The 26,348-nt window shown below is 35.0% G+C and overlaps 3 protein-coding genes across 3 annotated transcripts; 1 reads left to right on the forward strand and 2 right to left on the reverse strand.

The window, feature by feature from the left end:
* The first annotated feature begins 108 nt into the window (after positions 1-108).
* LOC106300052 (beta-glucosidase 16-like) lies at positions 109-4,282 on the forward strand. The gene is made up of 12 exons (XM_013736107.1): positions 109-393; positions 463-532; positions 1,129-1,187; positions 1,278-1,353; positions 1,429-1,506; positions 1,688-1,775; positions 1,847-2,102; positions 2,521-2,854; positions 2,959-2,990; positions 3,462-3,564; positions 3,678-3,777; positions 3,912-4,282. The coding sequence occupies exons 1-11, from the start codon at positions 247-249 to the stop codon at positions 3,734-3,736; spliced, it is 1,302 nt and encodes a 433-aa protein (XP_013591561.1). The 5' UTR covers positions 109-246; the 3' UTR covers positions 3,737-3,777; positions 3,912-4,282.
* Positions 4,283-4,398: 116 nt separating this feature from the next.
* LOC106300051 (putative ABC transporter C family member 15) lies at positions 4,399-10,754 on the reverse strand. The gene is made up of 11 exons (XM_013736106.1): positions 10,559-10,754; positions 8,071-10,394; positions 7,895-7,981; positions 6,624-7,265; positions 6,371-6,535; positions 6,004-6,298; positions 5,719-5,933; positions 5,347-5,652; positions 5,212-5,275; positions 4,887-5,126; positions 4,399-4,820 (listed from the first exon to the last, which is right to left on the reverse strand). Exons 1-11 carry the CDS (start codon positions 10,581-10,583, stop codon positions 4,693-4,695), a joined length of 4,491 nt encoding a protein of 1,496 aa, XP_013591560.1. The 5' UTR covers positions 10,584-10,754; the 3' UTR covers positions 4,399-4,692.
* A 9,020-nt stretch (positions 10,755-19,774) lies between these two features.
* LOC106297756 (glutathione S-transferase T3-like) lies at positions 19,775-20,647 on the reverse strand. Its single transcript, XM_013733931.1, has one exon. It carries the CDS (start codon positions 20,645-20,647, stop codon positions 19,775-19,777), a length of 873 nt encoding a protein of 290 aa, XP_013589385.1.
* Between the last annotated feature and the right edge of the window lie 5,701 nt (positions 20,648-26,348).

The raw sequence follows: 26,348 nt of genomic DNA on the forward strand, positions 1-26,348 counted from the left end.
TTAAGATAATGTTATGTTTCTTCTACTGATTTCATAGGATAAGGTTTCTTGAACAATTGTAAAATCATATATAGATATATACATACAACTAGTAGTAAGAAAACAGTTGTTCCTTGTACAATAACTCCCTCAACTAACAACTCTATATAAAGATACATCAATATTACAAATTATAAAATCCGAACACAAAGTTTTGAGTTTGACAACCAAATTCTTATAAATTAAAACAGATAAATTTTACTAAAAATGAGAAGTGAAGGTCTCGTCTTTATGTTGCTCATTACTTCGGCCTACGTTGGAGTTTTCGCCAAGAATCATTCCTCAAGACCTAAACTGAGAAGAAGTGATTTCCCACAAGGTTTCATTTTTGGATGTGCTACTTCTGCGTATCAGGTTTAGTTCTTACTATATATATATATTTACTATTTCGTTTCATTTGATAACATTTTCTTGATTTTGCAGTGTGAAGGTGCTGCTCATGAAGATGGTAGAGGACCAAGTATCTGGGACACCTTTTCTGAAAAGTTTCCAGGTTTCTTCTTCTTACTTAGAAACCCTAAATGCTTTAAAACTTTATACATCAAGATTCCAATATCTTGAAATGTAGCTTCTTTTTTTCTTATGGAATTGGGTTTATGTATATGCATCTGAATTTTTTTTTGGATAGCCGAGTCAATATTCTGACCACAACATATAATATTAGTTTTGTGTCACTCAATCATATATATGTTAGGGACAGTACAAAAGTTGGAAAATATCATAATTAGTATATAAGCGATATGGGTTAGTGCACTTACTATCGATTGGTTTTGAGTTAGAATTTCATCTAATTTGCGGTGGTATCAAGTCAGATCCATACAATCCAATATGATCCTAAAAATGGTCCATCAATCTTTGCCAACACATTCTAAAATTAATAAATAATTAGTCATCATCTTATAGGACGTATTAAAGACAATGTCCACAACAGAAGTTGATATAAATCATTACTAGTGTATAAAAAATATGAGTCAATCCATTTACTGTTAATTAGTTTTTAATTAGAAGTCCATCTGACTTAAATTCATGTGTAATCCTTTGATTGATGCACCTGATTTACCTTATGTAATCCTTGTGTCTTCTTTTCAGAGAAGATAATGGGTGGTAGTAATGGGTCCATTGCTGATGATTCTTACAACCTTTACAAGGTATAGTACTGCCCTGAACATAGAAGGGGGTACTTGCTATTTTAACTAATCATTACATTTTTTGTTCATGAATGCCTTTTGGAAAATCAGGAAGATGTGAATTTTCTGCATCAAATTGGCTTTGATGCTTACCGATTTTCAATCTCTTGGTCACGGATTTTGCCTTGTAAGATATAGATCCTAACAAATCCTTCTAAATAGTTTTAATATTCGTGAGCGGAGTAGTAATTAACTGATTCAGGTGGGGATTTAAAAGGAGGTATCAACCAGGCTGGAATCGACTATTACAACAACTTGATTAATCACCTTCTGTCTAAAGGTAACAATGATTATCTGTTTCGCAGTTCTTGGTGATACTAATGGAGTCTTGGTGACATCTAGGATCTTGCCAAACCCACTGAAAATTATCAAGATTCGTTAAGAGCAACATTTAATGTTTTTTACAAAAAAAAAAAAAAAATTAATGTTTTTTGTGTGTGTAATGTTTGTTAATTTTGTAGGAGTGAAGCCATATGTCACAATCTTTCACTGGGACTTACCAGAAGCACTTCAACATACTTACGGTGGCTTCCTAGGAGCAGAGATCGTGTAAGTAAAAAATGTTGTTCGTTGGTTCTTTTTTCTTTCTGGTTGTTTTTGAGCGTTTGCTAATGAAACAGGAATGATTTCCGGGACTATGCGGAACTCTGTTTCCAGAAGTTTGGAGATAGAGTGAAGCATTGGACGACATTAAACGAGCCATTTTCAGTGGTACACAATGGTTTTACAACTGGCCAAGAGGCACCTGGAAGGTGTTCCAGTTTCGCTAATCCTAATTGCACCGGTGGTGATGGAGCCAGCGAGCCTTACATCGTCGGCCATAACTTCCTCCTCGCTCATGGAGCCGCCGTCAATATCTACAGAGAAAAGTATCAGGTATGTTTCCCTTGTTTCTTAACTATTCTCTAACGCCGGCCCTTGTCCCCCTTTCATGTGTCCACGGCACTTTCTATAGACCTGTGGGAACAAACCACTTTCCGATAGGTCATTTATCGTTATACTACTCTAGCTCAAGCACGTTTAATCCTATAATTTTTCTCTTGACAATTGAATCACTTTGATAATACATGTAATCAAACCAATTATCTTAAGTTTTTCAACATACAGCACTATATATTAAAAAATCACAATGTGACAATATTCATCAGTTCCTTGTTTGATTTATGTTCCAGTGCTGGCTCTGTTTTTACTCTGTTTCGGCTCTGTTTTACTCTGTTTCTTCACCGTGACAACACTTGAAACCGGGACGGTTTTAAACTGTGATTGCGTTTCGCACCTACTGCTGTGTTTTCAGGCGATTCAGAAAGGTGAAATTGGCATCGCCTTAAACACAGTATGGCACTACCCTTACTCAGATTCATATGCTGACAAATTAGCTGCGGCTCGAGCCACGGCCTTCACCTTCGACTACTTCGTGGAGCCAATTGTCTATGGCAAATACCCGACCGAAATGGTCAACCATGTGAAAGATGGTCGTCTTCCTACATTTACACCAGAAGAGTCCTCCATGCTCAAAGGATCATATGATTTCATAGGCATTAATTATTACTCGTCTTCTTACGTCAAAGACGTGCCATGTGCAACTGAAAACATCACCATGTCCACTGATGCTTGCGTCAGCATCGTAGGTCCGTGAACTATATGGTTTTCTTTTACCTACAATCGGACTATTTTCTTTAATTAATATCGAAATTCTATGTTATTTATATAATAATGTTGTTTACTGTATTAGGTGAACGAAATGGAGTACCTCTCGGTCCAACGGTATGATTATTCTATTCAACCTTAGTCAAGGTTCAAGAATTTAGATTAGTCTCCCAATCAAATCAAGATTTCCATTATATTCTAAGTTAATAATAAGAGTATAAGAACATGATTATCCCTCGAACCTACTAAGGATTTCTTAAAAAAAAAAAAAAAAAAAAATTCTGATTAAAAAAAAAAAAACTAAAAAACACACCAATCGCGGACCGCAACGTGTCGCTAGGGTCCGCGAACAGTTCAAAAAACAGACCAAAGTCGGTTTTTATTTGGTGCTTTCTGTGACCGATTCTTATGTTTCTATGAAACCCACGCAATATTTTTTCTCTAAAAAACCCCTTTAAAAACCAGAGATAATCATGCTCTAATGTTATTAGATAGATTTTTCTCTTTTAGGTATTTAAAGAGTTGTTTATCTGTAAAAAATAGCGGTTTGTCTTATGTAATTTCTGTAACTATGATGATTAATTTCAGGCTGGCTCGGATTGGCTTTTGATATACCCTAAGGGTATTCGTGATCTTCTACTACATGTCAAATTCAAATTCGATGATCCTGTCTTGTACATAACAGAAAACGGTAAATGATAACACATCTGCAAAATATATATCTAAACTAACTGAACGTTAAGAATCATGAGCTAGCTTAGACTAATAATACTTTGTTCTCGTATCTTTCTTAAAATCATGTAGGAGTGGATGAAGCTAGCATTGGAGAAATCTTTCTTAATGATGACTTGAGAATTGACTAGTACTACGCTCATCACCTTAAGATGGTTCGCGATGCAATCTTGTAAGCTCTTTTTTTTCCGATCACATATATAAACATAATATATAGTTTCCATAAACATTACATAGTTCTTTCAAACATACTGATTTGCCTTTTGACATAACAATATTGAAAACTATATTTTCATTAAATTGTAGGACGGGTGTGGATGTGAAAGGATATTTTGCATGGTCGTTGATGGACAATTTCGAATGGGCGCGGTCCGGTTCGGGCTAGTGTTTGTGGACTTTGAAGATGGACGTAAGAGGTATCTGAAGAAATCAGCCAAGTGGTTTAGGAAACTGTTGAAGGGAGAGTATAATGGGACGAGGCAAAAGGTGGCTGTTATTTAATAAACCATGAGTCATTGCTTAAATGTATTCGACTAGTTGTTGTTTCCGAGGGTTGGATAGGTTGTAGACATTAAAAACAGTTTTAAAAATTGGTGTAGATGGTGTCTAGATCCCTGCCTAAACACCAATCCTCTATAAAACGTCTAATTAGCTCTTAGCAATTTCTTGAACATTGCTAAGCACTGAGCTTAGATTTTAATCTATAAAAGTTCTAAAGCTTATTACACATGCGGCGGTTGTTACCATATTATTGTTGCATTGAAACTTTTCTTATATTACAGCTGATAAATTGAGTTTTGTATGTAACCATACAACAGGTTCCTGCTTTATTACATTGGTGACATGAAATGTTCTCTAACAACAAACTGAAAAAAAAACCACAAACATTTGTGATTGAAATAATATAAAGCATACTGAAGAATAAATGTTGAACTGAACTTTCCTAGATGCACCTTGCTTCTAAGTACTAACCATGGTACTCTCTCCATGTAATAAATAGATAGTTAGAAGACTTTTAACTTAGGTTTAACTGTTGTATTGGTCTTTCATTTTCTCTACAACAGAACATCAACTCACAGTGTCACACTCAGCTGAGAAGATTATTTGAGCCAGTGAAGTGTTTAGATCTCATTGAATACTCCTTTATTAGTTTGGAGAAGAAAGAATCTTCCCTCTCTAGCAGTTTTGCAGGTGAGTCAAACTCTGCTATTCGTCCTGCTCATGAGAAAAAGGTGGTTTAGACCTCATAACTAAAAAGATGTGTATGTATATTGTTCTTACCGTCACTAAGAACCAGAACAAGATCACTCTCAATCACTGTATGGATTCTGTGAGCTATAGTCACAACTGTTCGATCTTTAAACTCTTGAGTGATGATTTTCTGTATCACACCATCTGTTGCAGAATCAACTGAAGCAGTTGCCTCATCAAGCACTAGAATGTTGCTCTTCTTCAACAACACCCTCCCTAGACACACTAACTGTCTCTGCCCTACACTCCAGTTATCACCATTCTCAACCACTGTTACAAGTTACAACAACACATTCAAGAATCTTTAGTTCACATAGTTTTGTATTCTACTCATGATAATGTCAGAAACTATCACCTGTAGCGTTCAGCTTCTCATCTTTTGCACGCAGAACATCTCCTAGTTGGCACTTGTCAAGCGCCTGAAACATTACATTGCATCATTATGTTTTGTTAAAGTTAAATCACAGAAGATTGTGCAGTATTTATATACCTCCCATAGTTCCTGATCTGTGTACTGAGCTAGAGGGTCTAGATTCACTCTGACTGTTCCATCAAACAGTGCTGGATCTTGAGGAATGATCCCAAGTCTTGATCTCAGATCATGCAAACCTATCTTGGTAATATCCACGTTATCAATGACTATGGTTCCATGACTTGGCTCAACAATCCTAAACAGTGCCTGAATCAAAGTCGATTTGCCGCTTCCTGTTCTTCCCACAACTCCAATCTTTTTCCCTCCAGGAAACTCACAAGTGATGTTCTTCAGGACAGCTGGGAAGTGTTCTGCATACCGGACCTGGAACAAAGACATCTATTACATATGTTCAAAAGATAATGTAATAGCATCTACTTTGTAGTTTACCTGTAGGTCTCTGAAGACAATTGATCCAACATTTGGCCAGTTATCAAGAGGCTTATGAGCATCAACTACTAATGGTGCCTCACTGGGGATTTTGGAGTATTGGAGAATTCTTTCTACAGAGATCATTTTGTTTTCTGCATTGCATATGTTCCATATTACTGTGGCTTGTAATACATTCAGACTTAAGCCATATGTGACTCCAAGACCAGCAATACCTATATAAGAAAAAAGGAGAACATGAAGGTAGAGTTCTGATTCCATTAGGCAATGTATTTGCTGACTTACTTGGATTGATTACACCTTCAGGGAGAGTCACAAGCAACACCAACGAAAAAGCAAATACAAAATGAGAAAGCAGATTCAATCTGAAGGAAAGCCATTCCATTGCTGAAGCAACATGGAACCATGGCCTTGAATGGTTGTCAATAAGAGTAAGGTTTGAGCTGATGAAGCGATCTCTCTGATCAAATGCACGTATTGTTGTTGCACCAGCAAGAGATTCAGCGAAATGGTGAAGGATAGGAGCTCTTTCTACTCCTGACATGCGTGACAGTTCTCTTGCTGTTGGTGTGTAATATCTCTGAAGAACAACAAGAGAACAAACTTAGCAAGACAGTTTACATCATTGCTAAGGAATCAGACTTTGTCTTACCTGATAAAACACGCAGGCTACTGCTACTGGAATGAAGATGACACAAACTTGCCAAGCAACTTGAGACATGACGAAGATAGTTCCAACGATCTGAATGATTGAGAAGGCACACCAACCTAGTTTTATTGCCATTTCCAAATCCAAAACACTTTGATCTGTGGATACCTATTATTGAACATGTAATAAAACAAAGTTACTTGAGTCTTAAGTAATGAAGAAACTATGTTATGTTGGACTGATTCAGAACACTCACTCTGTTCAAGATTCTTCCTGTTGGAGTTGAATCAAAAAATGACATAGGAGCTCTGAAAATGCTGCAAAGCATCCTTGAAAAGAACTTCTCTGCTGTTGAAAGTCCACCGATAGCTACTAGAATCGTCCTTGCCAACACACAAAGTGAACTTCCTGCAGCAAGAAGCGCGTAAACGAGTAAAATCTTATCCATACTCATTTTTGGTTTTGATTCAGCAGTAGGAGGAGCAGTCCATGCCATCCAGTAATTGCTAGCAATCTGCAGCATTTGGAAGCAAGACTGAGCCAAGATTATGATCGGCACAAGCAATCCTCCTTTAACAGTTCTCAAATACGCTAAGTAAACTTCTTTCCCAATCACTCCTTTCTCTGTCTCCTCATCTTGAACTAGCTTTGCTTCTTTCTTTTTGTTCTCTGTTGAGATGTTATGCTCTGAGTCGCGCTGTGTCTGAAGGCTCTCTGCAATGGCTGATGTATCATCTTCATCTTTGGCTTCCTCTTTGAAGTTCCTGCTTGACTTCTCAATTGATAGGATTGAATCAAGAGCTTCGTTATGAGCTCCAACAAGAACTTCAAAACCTATGTTTTGCTTTAAAAGCTCTTGGAACTTTCCTGCTTGCATTACTCTTCCATTTTGCATCACCTTGTATAGTACAAAGACTAATGTCAATGGAAATTTAACAGTTACTTCAGTAGTTAGAGTAAAAACTCTATAAATTAATAATATTAGGACTATAATATTTTATTAATGTATAGAGTTATTAATTTATAAAAAGTTTTATTTTTAAGATATTTATATTTTAGAATTTATATTTTTACACTAAGAAAAATAATTTATTTTACTGTATATACATTAATTAAATTTTAGAATTTTGACTTACAAATTGTTTTATTATATTATTTTGTGGTATATGAAATGTGTTTCATATTATATAAATGTGATTTTAAATATAATTTTACTACATATTATCAAAATATATTGAAGTGTTAAGAGAAAATAGAAATAAACTCCACCGTGAATTAGAAAAACTACAAGATTTTGATTGTACTTAAATAAATTTTATATATATGTTATTAATTTATAATTTTAGTTGGACCATATATTTGCTTAAGATTTTCTAAAAAAATATTATCTTATTATCTTATCGATTTGTGTCATATTTTGAATCAGCCCAACTCGAAACCGAAAAAATATTAATTTATAATATTTATTAAATTATCGACTATTAATTTATAGAGTTTTTATTCTATATAAATGGTGGTTACACTTACGAGAATGAGATCTGCTGCTGGAAGAAACTCAACTTGATGTGTAACATAAAGTACTGTCTTCTCTTTCAGTATCCCCATTAAACACTCCTACAAAACCAACAAGAATACAATGTCATTAGTGGAGTTTTAAGAGACTAATCATAATCAAAGATTACTTTCATTAACAGTATCATTACTTCAAAGAGTTGTCTTCCTGTATGAGCATCAACAGCACTAAAAGGATCATCAAGCAGATATACATCAGCATCTTGATAAACCGCCCTAGCAATCTGTATCCTTTGCTTCTGACCACCACTCATGTTGATCCCTCTCTCTCCAATCTCTGTCATGTCTCCATTAGAGAACAGCTCAAAGTCCTTTATCAAAGCACATGCTTTAACAGTTCTCTCATACTTCTCACTTTCATAGATGCTTCCAAACAGAATGTTATCTCTTATAGTCCCGGTTAGTATCCACGGTGACTGAGGAACATAAGCTTGCTTGCCACTGACTCTAACTGTTCCTCTCAGCTTCTGAATCTCCCCTAAGATCGATGATAGCAAGCTTGACTTTCCTGATCCTACCGCTCCGCAAATCGCCACTTTCATTCCTGTCTTAACTCTCAGTTCTATCTCATCTAGAGTTGGTCTGCTTGCTTCAGGCTCCCAGCTGAATGCACCGTTTTCAATCTCAACACTCAGCTCAGTATCATCCTTTGAAAGATACTCAACTGCATCTTTCTGAGTCTCACTTTGTTGAAGGTAAGAAGCGATCCTATCCGCAGAAACCTTGCTTTGAACTAGAGCAGAGAGGAGATCAGGCAAACCAAAAATCGGACTTTGCAACATTTGAAACGTTGCAAGAGCAGATAAGACTGCACCAGATGTTAGCTTCACTCCAATGAGCATGCAAGTAACAAAAGTCACCACAGAGATCAAAGAAGGAGCTCCCCAGAGTATAAAAGTTGTGAAAGCTTGCAACCTCAAAGACTTCCACAGACAATCATACTCTTTCTTTCTCAATCTCTTAACCTTGTTGAGAAACTGATTATCCCATGCCTGAAGCTTCAGAATCTTCATGTTCTTAAGAATCTCTGAAGTTGCTTTCATCCTCTCATCTTTAGCATTCATGATATCTGACTGGTAAGTTCTCTGAATCCTTGTCAAGGGGTAGTTGCAAGCCATCACCATCAAAGTTGTGACCAATGCAGCCACAGCTCCTAGTCCCAGATGCTTCTGCAAGATGAAAATCGCCGCGGAGATTTGGATAGGCAACATCCATATGTTGTTTACATACCAGATGAAGTCAGTGATTCTCTGAACATCTACACTCATGTAGTTGATGATCTCTCCGCTCGTGTGGCTTTGCCGAGACTGGCTAGATAACAGTAAACCCTTTTGGTAGATATGTGATATCAAAGCTGCTCGTAAGCGCATTCCTAGCTGGCGAGCTCCGAAGATCCACTGTCTTTGAGTGACTGTCTCGACGATCTTGGCGCTTAAGAAGCCTAGTGCAAGAAGGTAACCGTAGTTTAAGCTCTGGTCTTGTTTCTTGGTTAAGAAGACAACAAAGTCGTTGATGAGGTACGGTCCAATGTAAGCTGTGCTGGCGTTTACGACTGCGAAAAGCGCGTTGATGGCTGCTTTCTTCCAGACGAATCGAAGAACCGACTTGTAGAAGAAGGCTCTCCCTGGTCCTTCTTGCTCTATGGTGGTCTTCAGGTTCTTGTCAAAGGCTTGAGAGCAAGTTTGGGCTGAGTCTTTCACGTAGATGTTCGGTACGTCGTCTTTTTCGAGAGGCTTCTTGTATCCGAGGGAGAACAGAGGGTTGATCCATGAGAAAGTGATGCGTTGGAAGAGAGTTGCGTTTCCGTACGGAGAAAAAGAAGAGCTCTTCTTCTTGATTTGCTCTGTTTCGGAACAGAGTAGTAACGGCTCTGTGACTTCGCTGGATTCCAGAAATTGTAAACCGGTCTTCCCTCTGATTGAGACAGTAAGCAAGAACAAGGATGCAACAAGACAAGTCAAGTCAGCATAGTCCCTAAACTCGAGAGGCTCGTCTTTCGCGGTTATGAAATGAGCAGTGAAGGTTAAGGATAAGATGAAACTACAGAGCCACCATGTTCTTAACATCCAAGGAAACTCTATAAGTCTCCATTTTTTTATCTTCATCACATAAACAGAGACGATAAGCCACGAGAGAGCTTGTGAGATCTCAGCGGAGAAAACAGAAACAGAGGAATCACACTGGGGCACCGTGCTGTTTTGAAACAGAAGAAGCAAGATGAAGCAATGAGTCCCGAAGATGGAAACAGAACAGAGAAGGGAGAGTTTGTAAGAGAAGCTCTGTTTCTTCAAGTCTTCTTCTATATCATTACCTCCTCTGTTTCTCACTGCACCAAGCCGTTTCCATGCGAAATGAATCACAAAGAAAGCGAGGAAGGCCAGTTGCATAGTGATGCTTATATGTTCCTTCATACAAGGCGAGTTTAGCTGGAGCCATTGCGTTAAACCCATCTGTGCTGCTCATATCAAAGAAGGAAAGATTTTGAGTTAATAACAAGTTTTTCGATTTCTACTATGAAGGGGAGCAGTTTTTTTATGTTACGTTAAAGCAGTGTCGTGATCATATACACTCTCCAGAAAAATATAGAGTTTTTAAGTTTAAAGATCTCAACTTTTTTACCTGCGGAACCAAAGGGCATGGACATAGATAGATTCTTCTTGTATTGGGAAGAGAAAGTGTTCTCGCACTTAGTGAGAAGCTAGAGATGATTGGAGACGAAAGAGTTCATGTTTTCAGATTGAGTTGTAGAACCTGAAGAGGCGAAGAGAGAAAGTTTGAAAAGTGTTGTGAGATTATAGTAACTGATGTCAGCAACAAAACAACACGAGCCGCTTCAATCCTCTTATTTATTATTCTTCGACATAATTAAATGAATTTGGACCTATTCCATATATATTAATAGAAAAACATTTTAAAAGTTATAACATTTAGTTTGAATTAACTAAAAAAGTGTCATGATGAATTTTTACGTAATTATAATACTATTTTTGTTTACATGGCGGCTTAAGAATCAATTAAGAATTTTGTTAGTTCAAAATTAAATTGCTAGATAATGTTGTATTATATAGTATGTCCATTATGAACCATTCATTTATCAAATTGAAATTATTATATATTTTTTCTTTAAATAAAACATACGAAATTATGATTAAGATATATACGGCAATTAATGATTTTAAATAATAAAGATTTGCTAATAATTTGTATACTTTCTATCATTTTTGTTTAATTATTTATTATTAAAATAAATTACACAATTACATTAGTTATATAATAAAAATTTAGATTTTTTGTATATGTTGTATTTTGAATTTTTCAAAACGAGTATAAATACTAAAACTGTTAAAAATCTCACATAAAATTTTGTGATCAAGGTTTAATTTTTTTCTATAATAAGATACAATGATTATAAAATCATATGAATAAATAATTTATTTTAATATGTGTTTATGTTAATATATATATATATATATATTTTATATCGTTTAAATTAAACTATACATCATATGAAAATACATACTTATATTTCGATATCTACATTGAACATATATTGAAAAGTTAATATTTTAATTTTGAAATCTTCATTATTTTATTAAATGATTATATATTATTGAAACCACTAAACATTCCACATTAAAAAACAAATCGTTGGTATAAAATTTTGTTACAAAAATATGCAAATAATCATAAAATCATATGAGTAGAGACCTCATTTAATAAATATCCATATTAAAAGTATACTATATATTTATGTTAATATCATTTAAATTTAATTATATATCATATATGCTAGATAAGATTGATTGTTTTGATTTATTTACCCTAAAATGATTGCGAATAAACAAGAACGGTCGTTTGATTTATATGTGCACGTCAATTTATTACATAATAGTAACTGTTTTCTTAATTATTTAATATATAATTATTATTTCATTATATGCAGAAACACATAAAATAAGTAATGAATATAAAATATGTACTCTGCTCAAGGCGCAGATCTTAACCTAAGTATGTATCTCTTTAATAATTCTAAATCTTAAATATTTTCTAAATCTCTGGCCAAAACAAAATAACAAAATGAGAGTAAACTCAAAAATCAATATTTATATCGAGGAATAACCAAAATGAAAAAAAAACGACACAAAAATGATAAAAATATTGAACACATATAGGATTAGCACGTGAACGTAAACTTCTCATAACCATAATTAACTTTTAATTACTAAATCATAATATAAAATTGAGCTGTCATAATTTCATTGTAATCAAATAGTAGGACTGAGATTCTTCGGCCTAAATGTTAGGTCTTTATGCAATAAGTGATTTTTTGACCTAAAATATTTTAAAAAATGGGATCAGCTCATCGGTAAACAAATTATGTAATTAATAAAAAAAAAATTTTAAAAAAATTGTTTAAGGGCCAAAAATATTTATTCGATCAAGAATATAAATTTTATTTTTACATACGATATTTTTTAAATAATTTTCATATAAATTCACCTTGCGCATGTCTTATCCTAATATTTAATGATATTTGACTTCACCAGACCCTTTCAAAAACACCACATTTTATGTATTTATTCAAATTTCATTTTCTTTTCTTTTTAACAAAAAAAAAAATTCTATATTAATATTCAATTTTTTTAAAAAATAGGTTTATAAAATGTTAAGGAATAAAATCTTTGATACTTTAGTAACCTTACTAAGTTTTTAGAAGCCTTCCCTACAATTCATCTCAAACTTGTTAGTTTTTACGATAAAAACTTATGTTCTACAAATTTTGTCAAAAACTAACTTAAGCTATACAAATGTTTTTGGATACTCTTTTTATATGTTTTATCGGCTGATCTGATCGGTTTCAGGAAGAACACACTCAGTGCTACATAGTCCATTACGTCGAAAGCGTACCACACTGCATAACTCGAGTTTAAAATACATTCCGACTACTACCAGGATGGACTGATCATCTGTTATGGCAAACCATGTTAACCACCTAGACCAAAGCTCAAATCTAGATTAACCAAATAGTGATAATTTAGTTCAGAAAGAGAATCGAATCCATGAATGATGTGGATACACACCATGTAATTACCACTAAGTAATTACCACTAAACTACCACCGATTATCAGTTATTTGCCAAGGCGCCTAGGGACTGCAAGAATTTGTAGCTTGTACATAATTGTTTATAAATTGAAAAGAGTAAAATCTCAGAACTTCCAGAGTTTGTCACTTTGACTTTATGTTTAAAATAGTGTTTTTTAGTTTCTTAAAACTGCCGTTTTGACATTTTTCATACATATCTAAAAAATGATTAAAACGTATTTATGTTCTTATTACATCTATTTAATTAATAATATTTGAAATAAATTAAAATTACTTATAAGATCAATGCAGTTTATAATTAATATTAAGTTAAAAACAAATATATTTCGTATTAAATTTTAAAATGATATTTTTTTTGTTCAACTAAAAATATATATTAAAACGACAACTTTTAAAAGACAGAATGAGTGTAGATTTTAGAGAAAATTACATTGACAGACATTTTTTGTCTTTTCAATTACAATCAAAGATACATACTACTTGAGAGACACATTTTCATTGTTGTTTGTCCTTCTTACCCTTCAACTACATCTGATCTTTTTTACTTTTTCTCTCAAAGTAAACATCACTTTCTAGTTCTTCTTTTTCATTTTACTGTTTTCTCTCTCTTAAGATTTGTGGTTTCCATTTTATTTCAAAACTTTTTTGACAAAACTAACAGAATCTTTCTTGACGACGATAGAAAATCACAATATGAAGAAGTGAAGATAAACTCGACCATCCGTCATCCCGTACAGAACCGACCCCAAAGATCGCGACTCCGCTTCTCTTGTAAATCGTAGATGGCTCAAAGTAGACTTCAAGGCGAGAGAGCATGTCACCGATCACCATGGCTCTGTGTTACACCTTGACTCCCAGTTGTCTTAACCGTAGGTTTACGAATCTGAGATTTCAAGTTCAACCTCATGATTTTGGTTATACAAATATACATTAATCAATCCATTGTTGTTGAGCATGTGATTTTTAAAAATTCTTGATTTTAGTTTGAAAATGGCTTAATCGGAGTCCAAGTTGGAAATCACATGGAAAATAATAAAAACAGATATAAGATGTTCGACAAAATTTCTGTGAGAGATATGTGTGTCCACAATTTTCATGTCCATAACTCTAATGTCCACAACTCTTTGTATCTTTGTTTAAAATTTTGTAGAGAAACGAAAAAGACCACCGTCTCCCTAAGAGTCTTTTTGCAACCGATAGATTCCAATGTTTGGGTGAATGTAATATGCTACTCTATCTAAGATTGTGTACCAATGTTTTGTTACTAATCTAGTATGCAATTATGTTACGAGAGAGTTATCTAGTATTAAAAAATGATAATGATAATGACAGAACATGGACACAACCATAACTTCATCTTCATTCAAAATACAAAGATAATGACACAACATGTCCACAACCAAAAATCCGCATGGGAACCTCCACAATTTCTGACAACGCAGAAGTTTATCCGCGAACACAACAACCATTAACATGTATCCACAACAACAAAACAACTCTTTCTACCTAGTGTCTAGATCTCATGCTAGTGTTTGGTTCAATTTAAATATGCTACTCTCTCTGAGGAAAATCCCCACGTACTTTTTAAAAACTTACAACGAGACTGTACCATTTGTTACTAGTCTTGTTGCTTGTCAATGTTACTTATCTAGTATGCAACATGTCCACAGCCAAAAATCCACATGAGAACATCCACAATTTCCGAAAACGCAACAGTTTGTCCACGAACACAACAACCATTAGCGCGTATCCACAACCTCTATCCAGTGTCTACATCTCTTGTTGGTGTTTGGTTCAATGTCCACAAACACAACATCGACATGTCCACAAATACAACATCCACATGTGAGCATCCACAAGCAGAGTCGGAAAGAAGATGTAGACATGTGAGCATCTACAAACATAAGTCTCTCTTCATAAGTGAGCATCTACAAACATAAGTCTCTCATGTGAGCATCCACTTGTCCACAAATACATCTACCACAATTTCCGAAAACACATCAACTTGTCTACAAACACAACATCCACATGTGAGCATCCATACCCAAGCAGAGTCAGAAAGAAGATGTCTTCACCTACTCTCACCACCTACGTATCCCTCTTAATTGCATTCTCTACCAATATACCAATATTTAGATTATATTCTCAGCCTTAGATCTTATGCATATAAATAGATCTAACGTCCCTAAACAATTAACTTTTTCCCATACACTTACATTTTTCTTTTAACCTTTATCATTTATTACAACCAAAGACAAACTTAGTTTCTACTTCCTCACTTTACGGTTGTCTTTTTAAAAGAAACACACTCTCCCTTACACAAAAAACAGAGTTATTTATGTCTTGAAAAATATAGCTGTCTAGAGAAAGTGTGCAAAGGAGACAATGTGTCTCTTAATGTAAACATAAGTCATATTGTGTCCTATTATGTAAGTCTCTCTAGATTTTATGTTGTGTATGTGGTTTTAATACTATAACTATGCTGTATTTTTTCATCCTTTTTGTTCTTCCCCCTTGAAGGAACCATTTACAATGACTGCCTGAAGGAAATCACGCAAAGTGATCTGTTTGTTGATAAAGTAGATCATGCAAAATAGTGCACATTTTAAACTTCAAATGAATGAAATTTTTTGTGAAAAAAAAAATGAATGAAATTATTAGGCGTATTTTTAAGTCTTATTACCAATGATCCTCCTCTTCGTGATCAGACATTCAGACTTCATGATACACGGATAAATGGATCTGGTTTTCTATAACCAAGTAGTATATGCCTTCCATTTATTGTGAACAATAATCACTTGTATAATCAATACATTCTATCAATTACTAGGGGTGGGGAAAAAACCAAACCGAACCAACCCAACCCAACCAAATCAAACTGTATTTTTTACATAACCAATTGGTTCATGTTTTACTCAATCCGAATGGTTTAGTTTGGTTTTAATCAGAACTCACCGATAACCCAAAATGTTTTTATCTATTAATAAATGATATATATATATATTTATATTAACATGTGAAATTTTTAGTAAAATTTTTTTTTAGTAAAAATTCCGTTTTACTTTTTTCTTAATTTCTATATTCTTTTAAGTTCTCAAATATGATGCAAATAATACTATTATATATATTCTCTAATTATAATCATAATATGTAATACCTAAAGATTGTACTAAAAACAAAACCTAAAAACCATAAGCATCTAAATTTGTGTCGCCGTTTCGTCTCATCCATCGTAGATTCTTCAATTTTCATTGTCTAAAAATAAGATTATCTAACATAAGTTTTTCTAGGATCAATAAAGACCAAATGTAGATACAAATAGTCTTTTAATCAAACTAATACCAACATATTTTATAACACCGAACCAAACTAAACGATAATAAAGTGAATCGAACTAAATCTAAACAAAAAAAATGAACTAAACCGAACCAAACTAAACTCAAACCAAACTACTTCGGTTTTGATTGGGTTGAGTTTTATAAAACCCAAATTAACCAAACCACACCAAACCCCTAGCCGTGGATTAGTATACTTGATTTTAAGGGGAGATGTCTACCTTCCACTTATTCTAAATAAGGAAACAATCTTCTTAATGGGGAAACAATCTTTGAAGATAACCTCTTGGATTGTACAATTTATTTCAATCGTACATTCACCTATCACTACTCAATGTATCCATTCTAAAGAGTGTATATAGAGTCGTACATATATAAAAGTTTGGTGTTGAAGGACTGTGATGTAACCACATGTGAGGTGTTTTAATTTTGTTTTCTTCAACTCGGCTTCCAGGAATATATCCACACCATTGATATGATCTTGAATGGTATATACATATGATCTTTGAAAAAAGATTTCAAAAGGGCATTATTAACGCATGAAAAATAGTGCGTGGGAAAAAAAAAGACAACTAACAAGACGATATGGGACAATGGGTTTACTTCAAACGTCTATATGCTCAATTTTGTTACGATATAGTGACATGAAAGTGGCTGTGATCACCAAAATTCACGGCAAAACCGCCCCTTACGACACGCCCATTCGCATTTTTTAAATTGTCGAAAATTAATAATTATAAATATGTTTTTGTGGAAACAAAACGTGGAAAAGGATGGGACGTGAAAGATGAGTAAAACAAACTTTATTTTGATTGGATGTAATTTTTCTCCATTGTGAAGACAGTGACATATATTCCTCTTGCACATCTCCACAGGGGCGAATCCAAAGATGTTTTTAGTGGATGCACAAATGCTAGAATAGGTGTAAACTTAGATGTGATTATAGGTGTAGACATCAAATTTGTTAAGAAATGTAATAAATTTTAAAAGTTATTATGGGGCAAGTGCAGCCACTCTACTCTACCTAGGTTAGCCACTGCATCTCCGTACACTAATCACTCTGCTTTCTTACATCATCTTTATCCTATATACCCTAATGAGTTTCTTAATTTATTTTTAATAGTATTTAAAGAGTTAATTTTGGTAAGAGACATGTTTAAGAATCTTGAGATTTTTTTCTCTTCCATTGCAAGTTTTTTATTTTAGGGTTTTTAAAAAAAAATATTAAATTTTTTTTATTAAAATTTAATTTTTTAATTATATAAAACATAATAAAAGATAACATTTTAAACATATATTTTTAAATTAAAACATGAAAACAAAGATTAGTAAAATAAACAAGAATTATTTGAAAGAAGCATCCGAACTCAGTTGTTATCTTCACACGTCCAAATTTATATCATATATGTTGAACTAAATAATCTTTCAGTTGTTGATGCATTTGTCTATCACGAATTCTTATCCGAACACTCATCTGGTTTGCGATATTTGTAGGGATATCTGTAGAATACATGAGATCGACATGTGAACTTCCGTTGTCTTCTCCTTGCTGGAAGTCTGAAACATCATATTGAGTGTATCCATCTCGTTTGTTTTCTACTATCATATTATGGAGTATGATACATGCTCTCATAATCTTGCCAATTTTGACTTTATCCCAAAACAGCACTGGATTTTAACAATAGGAAAGCGAGCTTGCAATACTCCAAAAGCACGCTCGACATCTTTTCGGGCAGTTTCTTGACGTTGAGCAAATAAAACTGCTTGCGGCCCTTGTGGTAGAAGAATAGATTGGATAAAAGGTGCTCATTACGGATAAATACCGTTAGTGAGATAGTAAGCCATGATACTCTCTTCCATTGACAGAGAAAGTGACATTCAGAGCTTGACCTTTTATTATGTCATCAAAAACAGGTGAACGATGAAAAACATTGAGATCATTTACTGTACCTGGAGGTCCAAAAAATGCATGTCATATCCAGAGATCGTATGAAGCAACCGCCTCTAAAACGATTGTTGGTTTACCCGAACTACGAGAATATTGCCCTTTCCAAGCGGTGGGACAATTCTTCCACTCCCAATGCATACAATCGATGCTTCCTATCATCCCGGAAAATCCACGATATTCTCCAACATCAAGTAGACGGTGAAGATCAGCCGGTGTTGGTCTTCTTAAGTACTCATTGCCGAACAAATATATTATTCCTTCCACAAAATTTTCCATACATAACCGAGTTGTTGTTTCACCGAGCCGGAGGTATTCGTCGACCTTATCAGCTGCAGAACCATACGCTAAGACACGAATGGCTGCGGTACACTTTTGAAGAGAAGAGATACTAATCCTTCCGATACCATCTTTCTTTTCCCGAGAATAATGAACTTCGTTGGAGAGTCGATCAACAATGTGCATGAACAATGACTTGTTCATTCGAAAACGTCTTCGGAATAAATTATTAGGATACATTGGAGTTTCACTGAAATAATCATTCCATAAACGAATATGTCATTCTTCACGATTTCTTTCGATATAAGCTCGTTGTTTTCTTTTTTTTTTGTTCTTTTTGAGCACCACGAATAGTAAAATTCTCAAACGCTTGATCAAAGAATTGATCAATTTTTTGAACAAAGTTTTGATCAAATATTTCATCAGATGTATCATCAAATGATTCATCTAAAGTGTTTTGAGAAGAAGAAGCCATAGAGGTGATTAAAGAGTTTTATAAACTTGTGATCAAATAGAGAAAATTGAGAGAAGATGAGTTTGCTCTTGTTAGAAGTAGAGAGAAAATAGAGAGAAGATGAGTTTGCTCTTGTTAGAAGTAGAGAGAAATATATAGACACAAGCTTTTGTGTTTGGTACACGAGAATGCAAGAATACATATGTATGTGATGAACATGAAAATACAAAGTGCAAGAAACAAAATAAAAGTGACTTGACAAGAGTACTACACACAAGAGTACAAAACATGACAAGAGCACAAAATAAAAGTGACACTACACGACTTGACACAACAAGTCTGTGATCCTTCGCCACTTCACTACAACAAGTCCGTGAACCTTCTCACATTTCTCATCTCTCTCCGTGACTCTACAACAAGTCTGTGATCTTTTTCAGTCACTTCACAGTTTCTCCGTGACTCTACAACAAGACCACACAGTCTTCAATTCCACCTGCAAAACATAAGCCGAGATTTTAACTAAACAAAACATAAGCAGAGATTTTAATTAAACATAACCAGAGAACATGAAACATAAGGAGAATTTTAATTAAACATTAGCAGAGAACATGATACATAAAAAGAATTTTAATTAAACATAAGCAGGGAACATGAAACATAAGGAAGACATAAAATGAAACAACTAAAACATGAAACAAACAAAGAGCATGACCGAGAGTTACATTAACTCATTTATGAGCTTTTTCTTGAGATCTTCTTCATAATCAGCTAGATTTTCCTTTGCAACAAGCTTCTCAAGTAGCCTCATCTTGGAGAGCTGTTGCTTCATTGCCAAGTCATCCTTCTTGATGCTCCACATGAGCTGACAATCATACACATCTTGCCCCTCAACCTGCGGCTTCTTTCCACGAGCTTTTGCAGCCTTAACACCAGGGGGACGAGATGTTCCTTCTACACCAGCATCGTTTTCATTAACTTGAGAGCTTGATCCTGAAAGTGAACCATCCGCGAACTTCCTCCTTTTGGAGCTGCTTTCAGTTTTAGCTGTAGCGAGCTCACACCACTTCTGGTTGTTGCGAAGCTCGTTCCACGTATGTTCAAGGCTGAACTTCTTTTGTTGGTTGTTGGAGAAGATTTTATGGGTTAGTTTTAGAATGTCATTGTCATTCATGCCACTGGTTTTCTCTCTTGTGGATGCTTCATACGCCCCAGAAAACTTGCAAATTGCTTCATTCATCTTGTGCCAACGTTGCTTGCATTGAGTACCCTCGCGTTTTTCACAACCAGCAAGTTTTGGACTAGCCGAGAAGTATGCTGCAACTCTTGTCCAGAACGTTGTTGACTTTTGATCATTCCCTACAACGGGGTCTTTGCTCGTGTTCAACCAGCTGCTAATAAGCACTATATCCTCTGTGACTGTCCACGTCCTTCTTTCCTTACACTCTGCTGGAAGCTCCACAGCTTGACTGCCTAAGGACGGCACTTGCGATAAAGAGAGTGAAACACGTCCTTGACTGCCAAAGACAACATTTTGTTGACTATGGAGTAGTTCAACAAAATTTGCTGAGTCCTGAAATGGATTGAAATCCATTTTTGAAGTCAAGGAGAGAGGAGAAAGAGAAGACCGAGGAGAAAGAGGAGACAAAGGAGACAGAGGAGAAAGAGGATAAGGAACGAGAAGGCACATTCATCTATTGGAGAAGGAACGAGAAGACACAGCTTATAAATTTTTCAAGAAAATGAGGAGAGAGGTTTCGCATTCAACACACAACTAACACGTCTATGTAACTTAATCATCTTTAAAACAAAGCTGGAAAGAACACTTCAAATGTTATGACTTGACATATATCTAACAACAAACAACAAACAATTTTAAAGCAACAAACAACCACACCATCAATTTTATTTATTACTGTGAGACAACCATAACCTAACACTAAAGCAACCATTAATTACCCTAAATACAATTCTGACAGAAGCTAGACGATTTCATTACAGACCAGAAGCTACACGGTTTCATTTCTGACCAGATGAAAGAGAGAAAGACTAACTTGTGATGTTGTGTATTCCTTTGTCAAATGACCCTTGTTCATCTCTCTTGATCCAGCCATCAAACACACAAAGACCGAACATATCAAGATGTATTTTATCTAAGACACAAGAGGATTAAGAAACAAAGACTGAGACTTTAAAATTTACACAAAGAGACATTATCTCATCGATATATTTATCAGTACACATCACAGAAGCTAATTCAATTCTTTTCATTTCATTTCCAACCATATGGAAGAGTAACACTAACCTGGATTGATGAACCTTCCTCAGCTTCCGCAGAACATATCAAACGCGATTTGATCCCTTCATCTCACCATGCAAAAGACAGAAAAAAAAATCACCAGAGAGAAGCAAAATCAAAATTGTTAAACTTGCAACAAACAAAACGGGATTGAAAGAAAATATTTGAACCTAAGACATGTATGATTAAAGAACATGGAACAAAAACTTTACATGAGCGATTCGCGGAGAGCCATCGACAGAGAGCTCTGTCAGCTGTCGAGGAGAGCCACCGCGAGACAGAATTAAACCTACAAACAAATAAAACTCGCTATCAGAACAAGAAGAAGTCTAATCTAAGCATGCATGATTGAAAAACACAACAATACATTTGCCTTCCGATTCCAGTAAATCCACAGAGAGAAAGAATCGTCGTTTCATCGACGAGCCACAGTGAGAGAGGATTCCGTTTCGTAGCCACGAATAGAGGGAGTATCAACGGTATGTCCACGAACCACAGCGAGAGAGGGAGAATCGTCAATCGCCTTCTCCGATCTCCGATACGAAAATGGAGACGTTTCAAGAGAGAGAAATGACGAAACGAAGACACGCTCCTCCTTTCTTCTCTCATTTTGCCTACACGTGTTCTCTAAAACCGTCTCTCGTTAAACCAAAATAAGAGACGTGTTTTTCATTTATTTGTTTTTTTTGTTTTTTTTTTAAACATAGGAAACCCTCTAAATACGTCTGATATGATGCTATTAGTTTCTTTTCATTATTTGTAATGCGTCTCACTTGATGGGTTAAACGCGTCAAGGAAAAGGTGATGTTAGTGCTAGACTGCTAGTGAAGAATGTCAGGGCCACATGTTTGTTATTTTATTTTATTTTATTATTCTTTTTTTTTTTAAGAACGAGGAAAGGACGGTATTGTTTTTTGGTAAAAAGGAAGGGAAGGTATGTTTTCAGAGCTTATTTTATTTTTCCCAGAAATACAACTGAAGTATAGGGGCTATGTTCCTATGTTTTACTTTTAAGGATTAGGATATTATAACATGAGAGTTCAAGAATGCAAACGCAAATATAAACGTCAAAAGAACCATCATACTTTTATTCTTCAGTATTGAGAAAACATAATGTAATATAATAGAAAAATAATAATAATTGAAACACAAAAGAGCTAGTAGGTCTATTGCATTATTTTACTTTTTATTTTGCTTAAAAGGTCTATTGCATTATTATAGTAATCGGAAATCATAAGTCGAAACACCAACTAGTTTTCAAATCTAATCACGTGTTACACGCTAACGAGAAATATAAAGGATAGAAATCACTCTTATGGAGTATAGTGATATCGTTGAACAACTAGGGTCGAGGTTCATAAATTTTTAAATTTCTATTATCAGAAATGCATATGTGATAAGTGTCTAGTTACTTTTATTAGACTAGTATTATTGAATTTTGTTGTTTAGCATTAGGTTGTACGTGGTGAGGATTTGGCGACAACGACTAGTGCTCGAGCCGTTTGGGAAAAGATCAGAGGTGAGTGAGAGAGATTCCACCACTTTGTTTTGTCCTCTATCTTTTTCTCTTTACCACTTACATCGTATCTTCAATTAGTATGAACATATACGGCTACACATGCATACATATATACAATCATGATGACGTACTTATTAATTAGTGAAAATAAAATATATTATTAGTTCTATTGGTGTCGAGAGATTGATTTTTACCATCACTCTTTTCTTATGTAAGTATAGTATAACATTAACCTATAAAAGGAGGGTGGTCGATATATATATAATGCGAGTCAATTAGTATTCCTTTGATAAATGAAATGGTTTCATATGAATCCCTAGTTAATGCATTTGTTGATTATGAAAACTAATTTCAAATAGTAACTGCTATCGGTTGCCACTTTTTTTTGCTTAAACGCGATAACAACTTGCAGAAGCTATATATCAAAACTAATTAATAAACTAGTCCTGTTTTTTTTTTACACATGGCTGATACAAATACATAAGAGCATCATTATCGCACAAACCCTTAATGGATTTCTTATTTTTATTACTTTTTTTTCCGTTTTTGTTTGATTAAAAAAAAAAAATTAAAAAAGAACTAATCGCAGGCCGCCACGTGTTAGTGGGGCCTGCGAACAGGTGAAAAAATCCACCGAAGATGTCTCTTATTTGGCGACTTAAGCATACTGTATTTGGCGACTTGGGCAAACAATAGTGGGTTCCCCCCACATAAGTAACGCGCGATGCAGATGTTCCAAGGGCATAATTAATGAGAGAGACTCTAATAAAGTTCTTAGATTGACATTTTTCTGCATTTATGATATGTTTCTTAGTTAAAAACTATTTTTTTAATTTCTAATTACACTAAAATAGCCTCCTTAAGAGACCCAATTGATCATGGTCTAAACACATGTTTTCGGTTTCTTAAAGTGAAGCTGGCAAAAAGATGATTAAGTAATAAAATAAATATATATCCCATCGGCAGCAGGTATGTATACCACTAAGTGTTGCATGAAAGCCTGGAAAGCATGGAGTCCATAACCCCTAATTCCTTAATAAATTATTTTGGACTTCTCTATTCATTCTTAAATATTTCCAGAATTATTAACATTTTCTAATAAATATTTATATATTAATCGTCCCGAAACGGGAAATAGGTTCGAATTATTAACATGAAGATATAAGAATAATAACCAAGTGGTCTTGGTCTAGTGGTAAAGAAGTTACAAATAGAGTTTTTCGCAATGGATTCAATTTTCTTTGGCCATCCATAGACGTTTTAAGTGGCAAGAAAATCCAGATTTCTATGGGCTTCTTGATGATTAGTTATTGGGGCTAAAAACCTTTGGGATCACACCAGGGTTATCAAAAAATATATATATATAAAAGAATAACTTAAGGCATACGTGTGCAATATTCATTTATGTATCAGATTGGAGGCACGCTGGAAAGAGAAAGGCAAGCATATATGATTGATAAGTCAATGTCTTTGGTCTATAATTGACTTGAGATGCTGCCGAACGCAAAAAACCCTAAATGATATACCGACAAAGCAAACGCTATCATCAGTATCCTCTCTCAAACTGGAATAAACAAACACACACAAATCTGTAAGGAAGATCTTTGTCATCTTTTAACAAAATGTGTCACATGTAGTGATTTCCACGTGAGTTTCTTGGTTGTTTCGGTCCTTTTTTTCTTCTTATGCTTAGCTGCGTCATCGACTTGCCTTTTTCTAACTTTGGAAAAATACAAGAAAATATTTTAAAAAGGATCATATCAGTCCAAATCGTAAAAGTCCGTAATTTATAGCAATCAATAAGAACCACTCATGGTGTTTCTGTTCAGAGTCCACATTCATTGCATAGGTTTTGCTAATTATATGAATTTTTAAGATTATAGTGGATTTGATATACTTGTAATCTTAAATGCATATAATTAGTAATAAATGCAATGAATGTGTAATGTTTTTGAGGGGACTAAAGGAGCAGTGTAAATAACAAGATCGAAGATATTATTACATTAGTGGGATTGGGCTGGCTGATGTGAGCGAAACTTGGATACATAATCAGATGAAAGCAAAGTGTTCATGGGCCAATCTATGAATATTATGTGGCTGTGTCATAATGCAAACATCTAAAATGTAGAGATACTTGCATATACATAAGCACACATTTATAAACCCAACATACACGAAAAGGCAAGTGGGCTTGGAAGTCTGTGTTTTGTTTTGTTCGGCGAGACTAGTCTGTGATGGTGACAAATATAGAGGCCAAACCAAGCACTGATGATATAGGGTACTTTTTTGTGTTTCTTGCATGTTCACATACTTTGAACATGAGGTATACTTTCTTCCTTGCTTTAACTATTTCAGTCCCCAAAAAACTCTTTTGATAGACAAATTTTCTAACCATGGTTAAGTCTAAAGTGGCCAAGTAAATTCCTTTGATATTTGTCGTTACATGGGCTTGGTCGCAATTAAATGGTTAAAGTTTTGTAGTACATGAAACAGAGCTATTATTTGTGAGCCGTTAGATGCATATATTTTTGGAAAAGAATCGGACCTCTTGTTGAATTCAGTACAACGATGCTTTAAGCGGTAAAGTAGGTTTATTAATTGCATGTTCTTATCTTCTTTCTTCTCTGCTAGCAGCAAAACTTCCGGCAACCAAATCTGAGAGTAAGGTTTTTAGGAGTTATAGATCTAGATGCTTCTATATTTCTTCTGGGTTTTGCAATGTATGCAGTTGTTATGAGTTTTTTGACCATCTTTGTTTTGTCGGTGTAACAACTTGTGGTCACGACATGGACGAGTATTGCATGGTGATGGCCGGCGACTGGGTTTGTGGAGAAGATGGGAAGTGGAATTTTTTCGTTGACAAACAGCAGATGTCTCGCATGGTCCCCTTCCGAGAAGGCATTACACTGAGCGAGTTGGATGCAAACGTCATGAAAGAGTTCAGCTACGGGGGAAAGCTGGGGAGTGTAGCCTTAAGTTACTGGCCACCGTCATCCATAGAACTTGCGACAGGCATCAGGACACCCACTGTTCTGCTCACCAACGACGGCGCGGTAGGGTTTTTCAGCAGACACCTGAAGGTCGGCGCCCCTATGAATCTCTTTGCCAAATTCGACGCCTTTGATCTTGGGAATCAAAGTTCCCGAGATGAGTCCAGGGCCAAAGGCTACCGCACACCAGCTCAGGCAATGAAGAGAAAGATGTTCGACGATGTTTGGAGCTCCGGTAAAGGTTGGTAAGTCTCATCAGCGGCCTCTAAAATCGACAATGTTGTTGTAGAGGAAGACGAGCTCTTACGCGAGGTCGAGAAGGTTGAAGAGAAAATCAGGGGCGAAAGCCTGAGGAGCAACGAGGGTGAGCCGTGCGAAACTAGCGATAGCGACTCCAGTTTGGCTGATGAGGTAGATGACAGAGATGTTCGTCCTAGAGGATACGACAAAGAGTTCTGGGCCCCGTTCATAAGAGAGGACAACGACG

This window comes from Brassica oleracea, chromosome C6, assembly GCF_000695525.1.
Source record: "Brassica oleracea var. oleracea cultivar TO1000 chromosome C6, BOL, whole genome shotgun sequence".
NCBI classification, from domain to species: domain Eukaryota; kingdom Viridiplantae; phylum Streptophyta; class Magnoliopsida; order Brassicales; family Brassicaceae; genus Brassica; species Brassica oleracea.